The following is a 13,511-nucleotide window of genomic DNA, read 5'->3' as shown; positions in this document are numbered from 1 at the left end:
CAAACTGGGGACGTCTTCAGAAAGGGAAGTCATATGTGTTTCGTTAAAGAAGGACCCAAAACTAGGCTTGGGTAAGGATATCACCCATCATTTCCCACTCTTAATCACTGACCAGACTCCTCCCGTTTAAAGGAAAAGTCCGGTCCGGAGATGAATCTAAATAAATTAAAAATCTGTTAACTATCCATCCATCCATCTATTATCTGACACGCTTGTCCCGAGTGGGGTCGCGAGGGGCGCTGATGCCTCCAGCAGTCAATGGGCGAGAGGCGGGGTACTCCCTGGACAGGTCGCCAGTCCATCGAAGGGCAATCTGTTAACTAAATCTCTCTTTTTTTATGACATTTATTTAAATAAAATGTATAAAAACACTTAATTGATCTCAAAGGGATATAAATTGTTATAGTAACTCAAAAGGTTTTCTTTAAAATAGTTGTTTGTTTCAAGTTCCCATATTATGCAATATTTAATATAATATTTATAACAGTCATATGTGTCCTGTAGCCTTTGTATTAGGTTCAGAAATAATAATAAAAAAAAAACTTTTACCTCTCTCACTGTCTTGTTGGACCTCTTAAATAATGTATGCTCAAAATGCTCTTTTTAAAAACCATGCCCTTTATGACATCATATGGGGCAAAAGCCCTACCCCATCTGAGCCCGCCCTCTAGCAGGTGCCATCTTTGCTTACAGCAAAAGCACAGCAGCTCCATCAATAAAGCAGAAGTATTTTTTTACTGCTTTAATCTGAGGCCCTAAAGACTCTGTGATAGGATTGTATCCTTCATTGAAATCTACAAGGAAAATCTTAGAGGTTTTAGATCTGTGTGCTGAACATTCAAAGAGGATTGCTTTTACAACATTGGTGCTGAAAAAGCAGGCTTCTCCACACACCTTAAAATAAAGAGTGGATTGATACCAACTGTCCCTTACAAAGCTCCAAAGGTAGGAGCTGAGAATAACTTACCTGAGTGAAGTTGGCCCCCCCACCTTCTTCAAATCAGACAAAATTGGTGTCAAATGTCTGTGCTGGTTTGTGCAGCAAAAATTTTGGTTTGTGTCTTTACCATTTTAAAGATATAAAGAAATATTTCTAGAGGTCATCAAAGCTGACCTTTGATGACCTCTACAAAATATTATTAATATTATTAAATAATGAGAGCAGTACGAATGAAAATTTTTGCCATACAAAAATATGAAATTTTTTAAATTAATTTTAAATATAAAATATTTAAAATAAATATATAAAAAATTTTAAAATGCATATTTTAAAATAAATAACTTTTTTGTGCTGTGATAATTTTAATATTAATTGTTTGTAGACGCCATCAAAGGTCAGTGAACATTTGCTCATTCTGAAACTCTGAATTTCATATAAATTATAAGTTGCTAACCTATGATTATATAATTTTAAACTGTAAAAAATTGAAAGCGGCACAAACGAAAATATTTGCTGCACAAACCAGCACAAACGTTTGAACTAATTTTGTCTGATTTGAAAAAGGAGGGGGCCTGGTTGACCTTTTGACCTTTACATTTTCATTAATATCTTCAAAGCCAAAGCAGCACAAACGACTTTTTTTGCTGCACAAACGGAGCTGAGTTAATTGACACCTATTTCGTCTGATTTGAAGAAGGTGGGGGGGCTGGTTGACCTTTGATGACCTCTAGAAATATCTCTTTATATCTTTAAAACGATAGCGGCACAAACGAAAATTTTTGCTGCACAAACCAGCACAAACGTTTGAACTAATTTTGTCTGATTTGATGAAGGTGGGGGGGCCAACTTCACTCAGGTGAATAACTTTACTGTGTCGGACAGCTTAAGCTGAGCATGCACTGTACAATAATTACAATCGTACTCAGCTACAGCTCAAACTGTATGACCACACGGTAGGGTTTTAAAGTTCACAGCTCAGGATGTTTGTTCTCACACTGTACGACCCGACACTCTGATGCGATCTACCTGCTCACACTGCACGTCTAAAAGCCACACTCAGTGCTGGGTTAGGCTTAAGACTTAAGAAGAACTCCCTTATTTACACATATGCAGTGCACAAGGTTCTGGTAAATCGGCTCGTCGCTCTGCTTCAAAAGCAGGATTTGATCACAAACACCTTACTAGGTCCGACTGTGTTTCAAACGTGTTAGTTTCTCCCAACCTTACCATTCTTGATCGGGAGATGCTTGTGAGAGGCTAATTGCCCCTCGTTACCCCCTGTATACTGAGCGATCCAGGACTTACGAGGAGGCTGAAACTCTGCCCGATCCAAAAAATTCTTGCCTGACTTGAGAATCGGCCCGAAAAGGGCAAAAACTCGTAGAGTGTATGCCCGTATTACATCTATAAACACGTTAGCAATGCAGCTAACGTTTCTTTCCTCAGCTGTTTTGTTAAGCGGGTGGTTTTTGAAGGCGGATAATCTTCTCTGTGCTTCACAAACCTCCCTTTCTTCACAGAATTTCTGCAGTAAATCTGATTGTGCTTGGTTTAAATGACTGTGGTTAGTTCATCACAGCAGGCAGAGGCTGTAGTAGCTCAGGCTAACTGTGAGATGTTGCCGTACTTTTTAGATTTTTCATTGAAAGGTAGTTTACAGTCCAGGGTGTCCCTTGAAAAATTTGGATGGTTCTGTATTTAGAAGAAAAGCTCAGTGCTTTGTATTGAGATGATTAGAGTAAGATTTTGACCGTATTTTAAGGGAATAAAAATTGTATATTATTGTTCATAACAAAATAAAAGAAAGGCAATGAGTTGTTATCTGGTCAGACTGCTCCTGTTATAGGGTGTTGTCACCTATGCTGTAGCAGGCCATGGTTAAGGTCGGCCTTTGTCAGGGAGTGGTGACCTAGTGGTTAGAGCATAGAGATTGGAATCCTGAGGTTATGAGTTTGAAACCCACTCCCACAGACTGCCACTCTGGATCCCTGAGCAAAGATCATTTACCACCACTCTGCTCCCTGGGAGCACAATGGCAACCCATCGCTCCCCAACGGGATGGGTTAAATGCAGACAGTCAATTTCGCTGCGCTGTGCTTGAGACAGTGTAATGATAATAAAAATGCTGGTCTTCTGTATTATTCCAATCTCCTAGCCGCCATTATTATGAACTCTCACTGGTTGTCATAGTAGCAGGTAGTGTGTGTGTGGCCTTCTGGAGGATAGGGGCATTGAAAGCTAAATCAGCTCATTTTGAAGATAAATGCTGTACGCCTAATTTAAAATTCTGCAAAAAATTTTGCAAAATGGCAAAAACATTTTCAGGAGGACTAATTGTTATATAATATGAGACCTTAAATAACTACTAATTATTTTGTGAATCGCAATTAAACCAAAACAGGAAACAGTTTTTCAGATTTAAACAGATGGAAAAAGACTCTTAACATCTCATTTCATATAGTTTATCTAAACTTATGTTCTCAGCTTCCTCTGTAACTTGTGCCAACACAGGTATAGTGATTGTTGGAGAGGACACAGTAGGCCGCTATGATTTGGGCATTTTTATTGCCTCCATTGTGGCTGGAGGACCAGCGGATAAAGATGGACGCATCAGACCAGGTACATGCCTATAACAATAAACATATTCACCCCACATTGAATAACTGCAGTAAAAAAGTGCTTTTTTATCATTAGTTGTAATTTTGCTGCAAAGTTTGAATCTTAATCATCAAATCTGTTCACACCTTTGATAAATGGATGTAAAAAGGCTACGTGTATCAAGACAACGACTGTGCTCTGCATGCTTTCTGTTGACCTTTGCCCTCAGGTGGGCGACTGATATCCCTGAACCACATCAGCCTGGAGGGCGTCACTTTCAGCGAGGCAGCAGAGGTCATGGAGTGCAGCCCTGAGGAGGTGCAGCTTATTGTGTCTCAGCCAAAAGGTGCTTCATGTATTCATAGCCTGTTTCATGAGTTTTTTTTAAAATCATTCTCTTGAATAATGTTTGAAAAGCATGTCTGACTTTCACTGGTTCTTTTCAATATAATTCTTATTTATTATCGTAAATCCAAAGTATTTTTGTGATCGTTGTACCATTTTTTTTCATTAAACAGGGAATACAAAAAAACTTTGTCCATGTGTGTATGAGTAAGAAAATCAAAATGTTAAATAGTTCAAATGAAAAATATACTTAAGGGTTACAAGGCTTTTAACGATTACATTAATTAAATATATCTTCAGAGTAACGGATAGAATAAGTACCAGATAGCATTGCTAACAGTTTAGAGTAGCTTGTCTGTTGAATAATAAGAAGATAGCAACTCAGGCTAACTTAACTGAAAGTCAAACTGACATAATAAATAATATCTTTAGTGAGATTTACACTTAAAGACAAGAACAAGTGTTAGCATATTTATCAGATAGATGGACATCCACAAAAATGCCATGAATAAATGTATGTTTCAAACAATGTAAATAAGAAAAACTTATGTTACTTTGATCGAATGTTGTATTTAAATATACAAGGAAGAAAGAATTTTATAAAAAATAAACTGATTCATATAATCATTTTAACTAAGATAAATGTAGCTCTTTTAATCCAGACAGACTTAGCATGTTCATAGCTTTGGAGAAATAGACAAATATACATAAAAAGTCTATCAATCACTATTCCACATGGTATGACTAAGAAAACAGTTTTAAAAAATCATTTAACTGTAAAAATAAATCCAGTCTGTCCCAAAAAAACAGAGATGAATGAGGTTTTAGTTAGCATGTTTAGCTTCCTTTTAACTTTATATAATATGAAAGAATGGAAAAGGGTACTTGAGAATATTATTTCTGAAAATATTTTTTTTCGACAAATGTTATCAGATTTATATAAATAATGATGCAAGTTTAATAAATATTCATGTTCTGTACGTTAAAAATGATAGCCTAGTTTGCTAATCCAACTAGCATAACTAGCTGGCCCAAAATATAAATGAGACCATAGTCAGAATGCTGCCTTCCTTAATATGTTGACTCTCTCTTTTCTATGTTCAAATGATCATTTGTTCTCCATAACGAGGTTAAAGGCCTTTTATTGCTCCATCACATCATTTGTGTCAAACCAACACATTTCGCTCATGATTTTATAAAAAACCAACATTAGAGTAGATTCAGTGGTGAAATGAATGTGGGGAAGAATATTTTGCTGTTTCTCTCTCTGCAGTCCCATTAAGCCCCATCAGTCTTCGCTCTCCTGTGTTGAGAAAATACGGGTCTCAGAGTACGCTGATGACAGACGGACGTTCGGGGGATGACAGCCTAGATGAGCTTGTCTCTGTCATGATGACGCCAAAAGCCTCCAACAGGTTGCTCGTCCCACGAGACGTACGAGCGCTCAGCTCACAGGTAGCACCTTTCTAGCACAAACAAACAACTCTTTCTTTCAACTTGTGTTTGTTGAGAATGTTAGAAAAGACATGCTGTTTTTTTCCAACAGTGAGAAAATTTGGGCGTGAAAATGTCAAAAGCAAGTTTCAAAAATTTTAAAAAACAATCCACTGGACTTTGTTCCCATTTTGAAGACGTTTCTCTTCCATCCAGGAAGATTTTTCAATTCAAAATGTCAGAAATAGCATTGAGTTCCAGGTTTTATACAGTAACCCAAGAAAGCCTTGTTTTTGTTTAGAAAACATGCAAATAGAAACAGATGAATGGGTCCACCCCTTTGGAATGGGGGTCGTTTGGCTTCTTTGTTAGCCTGCAATGCCCCATACCTGTCTATGTCTCTGAAAGGGGACCCCCCCAATTAGAGGGAATTGTTGGACTGGCTTAACAGGCGAGGTGTTCTGTTCCCCTGTAAAGGTGTTGAGGCTGAGTTGATAGTGGGAACCCATCATTGCAACCCCCTTTACAGGGGAACAGAAGAATGACTATGAGCTTGATGGCTTCATAAGTTTTTTTTCTTATTTTTTAACATAGGGTGACCATATTTTCATTTGGTAAAACCAGGACCTTGGAGCGGGGGGGTGGGGGGTTCTCTGTTCCCATGCAAAGATATGCCACAGACATGCACTCACTTAACATAGGCCTACGTAATCCTACAATAACATGATATTTACAGTTGATTTATTAAAAATGCTTTTCAGTAAAACTCAACAGCAATAACTCCAATAACAAACGATAATTTTATTCAAAATGTATTTATTAAAAAATGCTTAACAACACCTGTAATGACTGAATATCACAATGAAAGAAATAATGTCTCATCTAAACATCCCTCACTTAACAATAAAAGTTACCAACAACTCTCAACTCCCAATAACAGATGATACTCAGCCTCAGCAATGAAGGAAATAATTTCTGTTCTGTAGGCTATTGGAAAAAATAAATTAACAAATGAGCTAATTAACAAAAAATACCTCTTGTGTAGCAAAAATTATTCAAAATGTATCAAAAACGAACAAACATATCAATAGACTATCTTTACTTTCGGAGTCCAGGTGGCTTTTCAGATCCCTTGCACCTCCATTGGACACCGAGACATATGTGCACAAGGCCTCCCATTTGTCTCGACCTGGTCTGAAAGCGGGGAAACTCTTTTGTAAATCATTGGTAAACACACATTTGTGCTTTTGCATGTTGTTGGCGTACTGACAGCCATGCAATCTATATTCTGATTAAGAACAGGGCTGCCGGCACTGACGCGGCTCGGGGATTACAGTATGTCACACGCAGCGCCGTGTGCAGTGCCCTAGTGCCTGTAAATTTAATGCTCCAATGAAGGTAATTTAAAAAATCAGGACGTTTCCTTACTTTCTAAAAGAAACCCGGGACGCCCGGGACAGGACGTGAAATACGGACATGTCCTGGGAAATACGGACGTTTGGTCACCCTATTTAACAAGCCTGTTTTTATGTTCGACGTAAGGTGACCTTGAGTTTCCATGTCACCTGGTACGTCCCCTGGCTGAGTCTAGGGGGTGTAAGGGACCAACATAAATTTAGACAGTAAAGGCTTCAGGGAGAGCCCGGGCCAAGATAAATAACAAATCAACCCTAAAGAAAAAAGAAAAGTGGACTTACCTGACTAACAAAATAACCTACCTAACCAACACATAAACAGGAGAAAACTGGGGTTAAACAAAAGGGCAGCTCTCCCCTACAAAAAACATCCAAACAGGTTTACATGGTCGCAATCTCAACAGCCCCTTTAGTACAATTAACCCAGAGGGTACGGCAGACAAATGGCTCAAAAAACCCTGAAGTACTGCTTCACATGCCTTTAATAGTCTTCAGGTAATCTTGATTGGCCTGAGACTCAGAAAGCAGCAGCCAGTTTTAAAGGCGGAGCCAGAAAGACAGCAAGGTGTTAATTGGATGCAAGAACAAAACAGCTTCCATCTTGGGGATGTAACATTACCTTATATCAAATGAGTGTCAAGAAAAGTGCCTACAGTGCCCGCCACAATTACTGGCACCCCTGTTTAACATGTGGTTAAGCACTTCTAAAAATTCCCTCTTTCATTAAACAGAGTACATTGTACAGGTAAATTACTTTGGTGGTTAAAATGAAATTACACATCCAGAAAACAATGTGAAATGATGGGTTTTCAACCTCTTTTCAATTATCTGAAATTTTCAACCAAATGTAGACTTTTGGACATATATCATGTCGTCTTTTCATTGTCTTTTAAACCAGTTGTCGCTCGGTAGGAAAAATATATCATCAAAATAAAATAGGTAACCGGGACAGTGATGATTTTATCTATTTTTACATATGTATTAATATTTAAAAAGTAAAATTTAAGTGTAAAATCCAAAAATGTGTTAGTCCAGGAACCTTACTGTTAGTATTTCCTAAGATTAATAAAAATGTATCAATCAATAGTGTTTATTAGTGCCATCTAGTCATTCTGTCTTCTCGGTATTCTTTCCTCTCATTCTTCTTTTCTTTCCAGCTCTCTTCTGACTTCTGCCTGCTCTCTGTTTAACTCTTAAAGTTCAAATAGAAAGGAGTTCATCTAGATCAGTTTTCTCATGTGTGATGGTAGATTATCCTTTCTTTTCTCTATGTCTAAATTGTGCTAAAAAATACTCCAAGTAATAAAATCAAGAGAATTTTACAGTATGCTGGGCGCCTCTATATCAGTCGTGTGACGTAATCCAGCTGTGACGTCAGTGTAGTCAAACGTCCTCCGGCGGGTTTATAGAACCACTATTTCATGCATTGTTAAGCCCTCCGAAAGGATCATTAAAACGTCATTACACTGGTCTGTTGCAATGCTGCCAATTGTAGGAATGGCTTTGGATCGGGAAAAGGATTTAATCATCCGAAGCACCCATTTTTGCATCAAATTTCGATCCGGAAAGTAAATAGATTAGACAAAAATCAGGTTTGTTATGGATTTTTCATATATTTTTTGTGATACTGTAAGAGGATTTGTTTTGTTTTTTTTTCCGCTGTTGTACAGCACTACTTTGCCTGGCAGAGGGGCATGTGATCAGACACACAGTATCCAAGGAAATGAATGGACATGTCCGTCCATCAGGTAAAGTAGTGCCGCATGATTTAGTGCGAAAAAGAAGCAACTGCAGCTCCTCCACATCAGTGTGAATCGAGTGTTCAAAGTAGCACTACGCGTTCAGTGGAAGGCGTGGAATATCACCAAAACTGGTCGCATGCAGTGGTGTCAAAATTACCCACATTTGTTACTTCAATAGAAGTATAGATACTGCAGTTTAAAAACACTGGTAAAAGTTGAAGTATCAACTTGACCTCTTTACTCAAGTAAAAGTGAAAAAGTATGAGCTCCAAAAACTACTTAAAGTATAAAAGTATAAAGTAACCTTTAAAAAAAACAGCCAGATGCCACTATGTGAATTAAAAGCTTAATTTTTGGACTGTTTAGAAAAATTCTTTGAGATAGGGCCAAGGATGAGGGAGGTCTTGTTGGTCTCCATCTCACGATACGCTCTCGCCTGTGTCCGACCTTTTAGACATTTCAACATCTTTTTCTGAATCCCACATTGTAGCACAGCATAGACAATTCACGTTAGCAGTTTGAAGAACACCTGCTTGCTTCTGATGATTTCCTTTAGCTAACCAATGAGTGTTTGTGTTCTATGACTCATCCAATTACACTAGTTTTCACTAGATGTGGATGGAGCCAATGATCTGCATTGGATGGAGCACATGACGGGAAATAAATATTTATAAACATGAAACTGAAGCCAAGAGTAACGAGTAACGTTTGTTTTAAAAATGTAAGGAATAGAAAGTAAAGATACTTGTGTGAAAATGTAATGAGTAGAAGTCAGAAGAAGGAAGAAGAATAAGTAATGGAGTAAAGTATAGATACGTAAAAAGGGTACTTAAGTACAGTGACAAAGTATTTGTACTACTTGACACCTCCGGTCGCATGCGAAAAGCAAGTTTTCCCCACATCTGCCAGCGGATTCTGACAGCGGTGTGAAAACATCACGATCACCAAGAGATTTCAAAGGGCTGGAATGACTGACCTTTCTTCTTGTTAAAGCCTAAGCTGCACCTTAACCCCAAAGTAATTGTAATCTTTAACATTATTTAGTGAGTTGCCAGAACTTATATCTTTAAGTTCTAGGTTATTTCAACAAGTGAAAGTTTTACTCACTTTCTTGTTTTTGTTTTGAAGCGTGAAAAAAAACAAAAACAATTTGGAGGTGGCTTTTGAGTTAGTTCCTTTTTAACAGTCCTAATAGCTGTTGAAGAGATGCTGCCAGGCAAAATATTATTATACTTTTTTTACAATGACAACAAAACTTCCATATTATTATTATTCTTTTTTGAAGTTTGAAATGACCACAACTTATGGTTAAGGAACCAGATTGGAGCTGCCTGTGGTTAGAGCATATATTGCTTCCTTGAGCAACACAAAGATCCGATGGTTGATACTGTTATAGTCCCTGAAAGAAAAACAATTAAATTAATGACAATGTTCCCTTTAGGGACCAATAAGCTCTAAGTAAAAAGTATGACTCAGTAAGAAGTTTGGGATTTGTAGTTTATTTAATACAATTTGTCACCATTGTTTGTTGGGAGATAGTTCAGTAGGAGGTGCTCTCGCTATAACAACCGCCGGCGACCAGGTGGGTTTTAAGGGGTTAATACACAATGTAATAAAAAAGGTCTTCATGTTGTCTTTATGTTAGGATGGCTGCCCTCTGTCTCCGTCTATGAACTCTGTGAGGCCAGAGGAAATCGCCGTGGAGCTCAGGAAGATATCAGGAAGTCTGGGCATCAGCATCTCTGTGAGTTTTAAGTTTTTCCCCGATAGGATGAAACTTTCAGTGGGGCGTAAAGACGATTCCACTTAAGCTGATTGACATCTGCAATCTGACAGGATTAGACGAGGATGACAAGAGTTAGCTCATCTAAACTGGGAGTTTATAACAAGGACATTAACACCAATGACAAATGTTTACATTGCTTTGGAATCAAAACGGCTGATGATTTAAGTTATTTTGTCCTTTTAAATTATAAGGGAGTCCTAAAAGACTCGTTTGGTCATCTATTATAAGAAAAATTATCTGTATTCTGTATACAATAATCTTAATCTTATAGCCGCTTTAGTTACCCTAATGTAGTGCTAAATAAATAAAATGACTCAATGTTTCAAATAGTTAAGTAAAGCAATGCATATCATAATAATAATAACTAAACTTTATTGATCTCACTCTGGATAAATTTCTCTCTGTATTTAACCCATCCCCTATGGGGAGTGGTGGGCTGCCATTGTGCAGCGCCCAGATAGCAGTGTGGGGTTAGATCCCCACTGCCTCCACTCCTTTCTCAGGAGTGGAGGCAGTGGGGATCTAACATTTGTAACCTTCTTAGAGCACAAGCGCACTGCTCTAACCACTAGGCCAGCACTCCCCTATTTTTACATGCAGAACACCCAGGAGTCAGAGTAAAGTTTAACAATTTATTAAGGGTTTGCACAAGGTTGTTTCACAGATTCTGGAATCAATGATAAACACAAGGTTAGATGACAGATGCTGGAATCAGATCCGGGACTGGTCACACAAGGTCTCTCTGCAGAGAGGGACAGTTAGGTTAGCCAGGCAGCTAATGATCAGGTAGCTGAGAGAATGTGCAGATCTGTACCTGTTCAGAGATTCTGGCTGAGCGGCAGAGGGAGGGAACCAGGAGTGTCTAGAGACTGATTGATGGCAGAGGGCTTGGCAGCGACAGGACTTAGCTTCAGGCTGTGAGTGTTAAGAGCTTCTTCAAGTTACTTCTTGAAGGATGGGAGGCAGATCCAGACAGTTTGATCTTCAGGTTTGTTACTGAGAGCAGGCAGGCAGGTTTCAGTTGAGTAGCTCTTCCAGAGCTCCAGGGTCTCAGTCAGATTCTTCCTAGGAAGCAGAGAGGACAGAAAAGGTTCAAGTCAGGTTTTCTGGGAGTCAGAGAATCAGGCAGGCTGGTTGGCTCAGGCTTGCTAACCGTAGCTAGCTTAACACTCTGGCACTGAAGAGTAGTTCTGCCACTGCTTATATGCTGCTCCTCCTGATGAGCAAATCAGCCGGTGTGGTAGTCAGCTTCAGCTCCAAGAGACCTAGGGCCCCCTCTGCTGGAGAAAGGTGGGCAGATCTCAAAATCCCAACAGTTTCACACTTTCTTTCTTCAACAATTACTCTCTTTGTGACTGGAGTTTATACAGAAACTTCACCATTGCCTTTGTCCTTTATAGTTCGTCGGACATTGTCACACTTTGTGTCCCTTCTGGCCACAGCTGTAACATGTAAACTCTGGGTTTGCTTTTTGTCTCTGCATCCCTTGGGATGTCTGATATTTATATTGTATTTCTATTTTTCAGATTGAATTCTAATGATTGCAGTACTTTCCAGATTTCATTCTCTTCACTTCCAGCTCAATCCAAATGTTAACTCATGGCCAATAAAATGTTGTTGCTAAGGTCCTGCAGACCAATGGAAATGCGTCGTTGCTCCTCAGTCCAGAGGAAAGCCCGCCCCCAAAAGGGAAAAGAATTATCTGTAAATGGCAACATGAAAAAATACAATTAGTAAAACTGAATAGAAAAAGAGAAATGAGCTGTGTGTCATCTGCAGATTATTATAATGTGAGTTAGTGGGAGCATGTAGATAGTAGATGCATGTAATTCTTTTCTCAACTATCCAGGGTGGAGTAAACACGAACGTTCAAGCTGGTGGAATCTACATAAAGAGCCTCGTTCCAGGAGGGGCAGCAGAGAGGGACGGACGTCTACACACAGGTATCATAGATAAACTGAATGTCTGAATAAGTTCATGGTGAAAAAACTGTAAACGTACATATATAAACAGCAAAAAAAAAAAAACTAAGCCTTTACAATTTGGAATAAAACAACCAGATTCTTTCAACCAGACTGACAGCTCTATCCTAGATCATCATTGGTATTGGGCAGAAAACTTTAGTTTATTGAATTCAAAAAAGGTTTTTTTTTTATGAATTAATGCTCTACTTTATAAAAAAGTCTCACATAACTTGTGAAAATAGCAGATCTAGTTCAACACATCATTTTCATTATTATAGCAGACAGACAAGCTGACAGAATGTACAATAAAGGAATGATTTTAAACATAAAATGTTTCCATCCCAAAGCAAACATTTCCTGATCTACTGTGAATTATGCATTACACACAGATCAATAAAATCTGCATTGCTCCAAAAAAGCAAAGAACAAAAACATTCTTCTTTCTACTTTGGCAAATTTGGCTTTATTTCTTTAATTTACGCCACAGTTCCTGCTGCTTAGGGGTCAAATAAGGTTTAAATTCACAGGCTTTTGATGTAGAAAACTGCAGATAGAACCTACATAATTGCCTAATGCCATGGCAACCCAGACCTAAATTGAATTAATATGTTAACTAAAATGTTTTAATGACAATACAAGGAAACATTTACATCATATTTAAATAGATATAATAGAGAAGATCTATGTACTTTTGTACCTGGGTCAAACTGCAATGAAATATTTGCTTTGGATATAATTTAGGGATTATAAGCGTAGAAATTAAAGAATGTTTAGCATCACCTCTTGTGAGCTGGAAGAAATAAAATCTTAAAAGTTAGACGAAGGGATATTTTAAGCTTGGCAGAGGATGATCAGCCACATATAGTTTATTAAGTAGCGAGAGCAAGAAGTGCCAAACTGCTGAGAATGAACCATCAGAGTGGAGTGTAATGCGAAGACTCTGACCTCCGTACTCAAAGATGCATTTCTGCACAAGCACAGAGGGAAGATCAGAGTTTGTCAGAGTTCAGGGCACAGTACCAGACCAATCCGGGTTATTTTCTCAGCCGCTGCTGCCATGATCTTTCTGTGCTCCTGCATCATGTGCAACGCTGTGTGGCAGGTGGGCGGCAGGATAAAACAGGACGCAGCTGCACGGTTTATGCTGCTTGGCTTTTCTAGCAGATTACAGCACAATAATGGATTTTAAACGTCTGGCTGTCGAACCGCTATTTTTTATTTAGTCTGGTCTCGTTGAGGAAAACTCAAACCCATGACTCGTCATATTTTAGTCATCAAAGATCCATG

General features: G+C 38.4%; 1 protein-coding gene across 1 annotated transcript in view; it reads left to right on the top strand.

Moving 5' to 3' along the window:
- Nucleotides 1-13,511, top strand: part of LOC107101532 (FERM and PDZ domain-containing protein 2-like) — a 51,808-nt gene that overhangs the window by 29,928 nt on the left and 8,369 nt on the right. The window contains exons 16-21 of the mRNA XM_015400480.1: nt 21-71; nt 3,452-3,559; nt 3,768-3,906; nt 5,167-5,338; nt 10,120-10,218; nt 12,110-12,223. Of these exons, the coding sequence (XP_015255966.1) occupies nt 21-71; nt 3,452-3,559; nt 3,768-3,906; nt 5,167-5,338; nt 10,120-10,218; nt 12,110-12,223 (683 nt within the window). The remainder of the gene's footprint in view (nt 1-20; nt 72-3,451; nt 3,560-3,767; nt 3,907-5,166; nt 5,339-10,119; nt 10,219-12,109; nt 12,224-13,511) is intronic.

Source organism: Cyprinodon variegatus, unplaced genomic scaffold (genome assembly GCF_000732505.1).
Source record: "Cyprinodon variegatus isolate N-32 unplaced genomic scaffold, C_variegatus-1.0 Scaffold1110, whole genome shotgun sequence".
Taxonomy (NCBI): Eukaryota; Metazoa; Chordata; class Actinopteri; order Cyprinodontiformes; family Cyprinodontidae; genus Cyprinodon; species Cyprinodon variegatus.
This window is presented reverse-complemented; position numbering and strand designations above follow the sequence as displayed.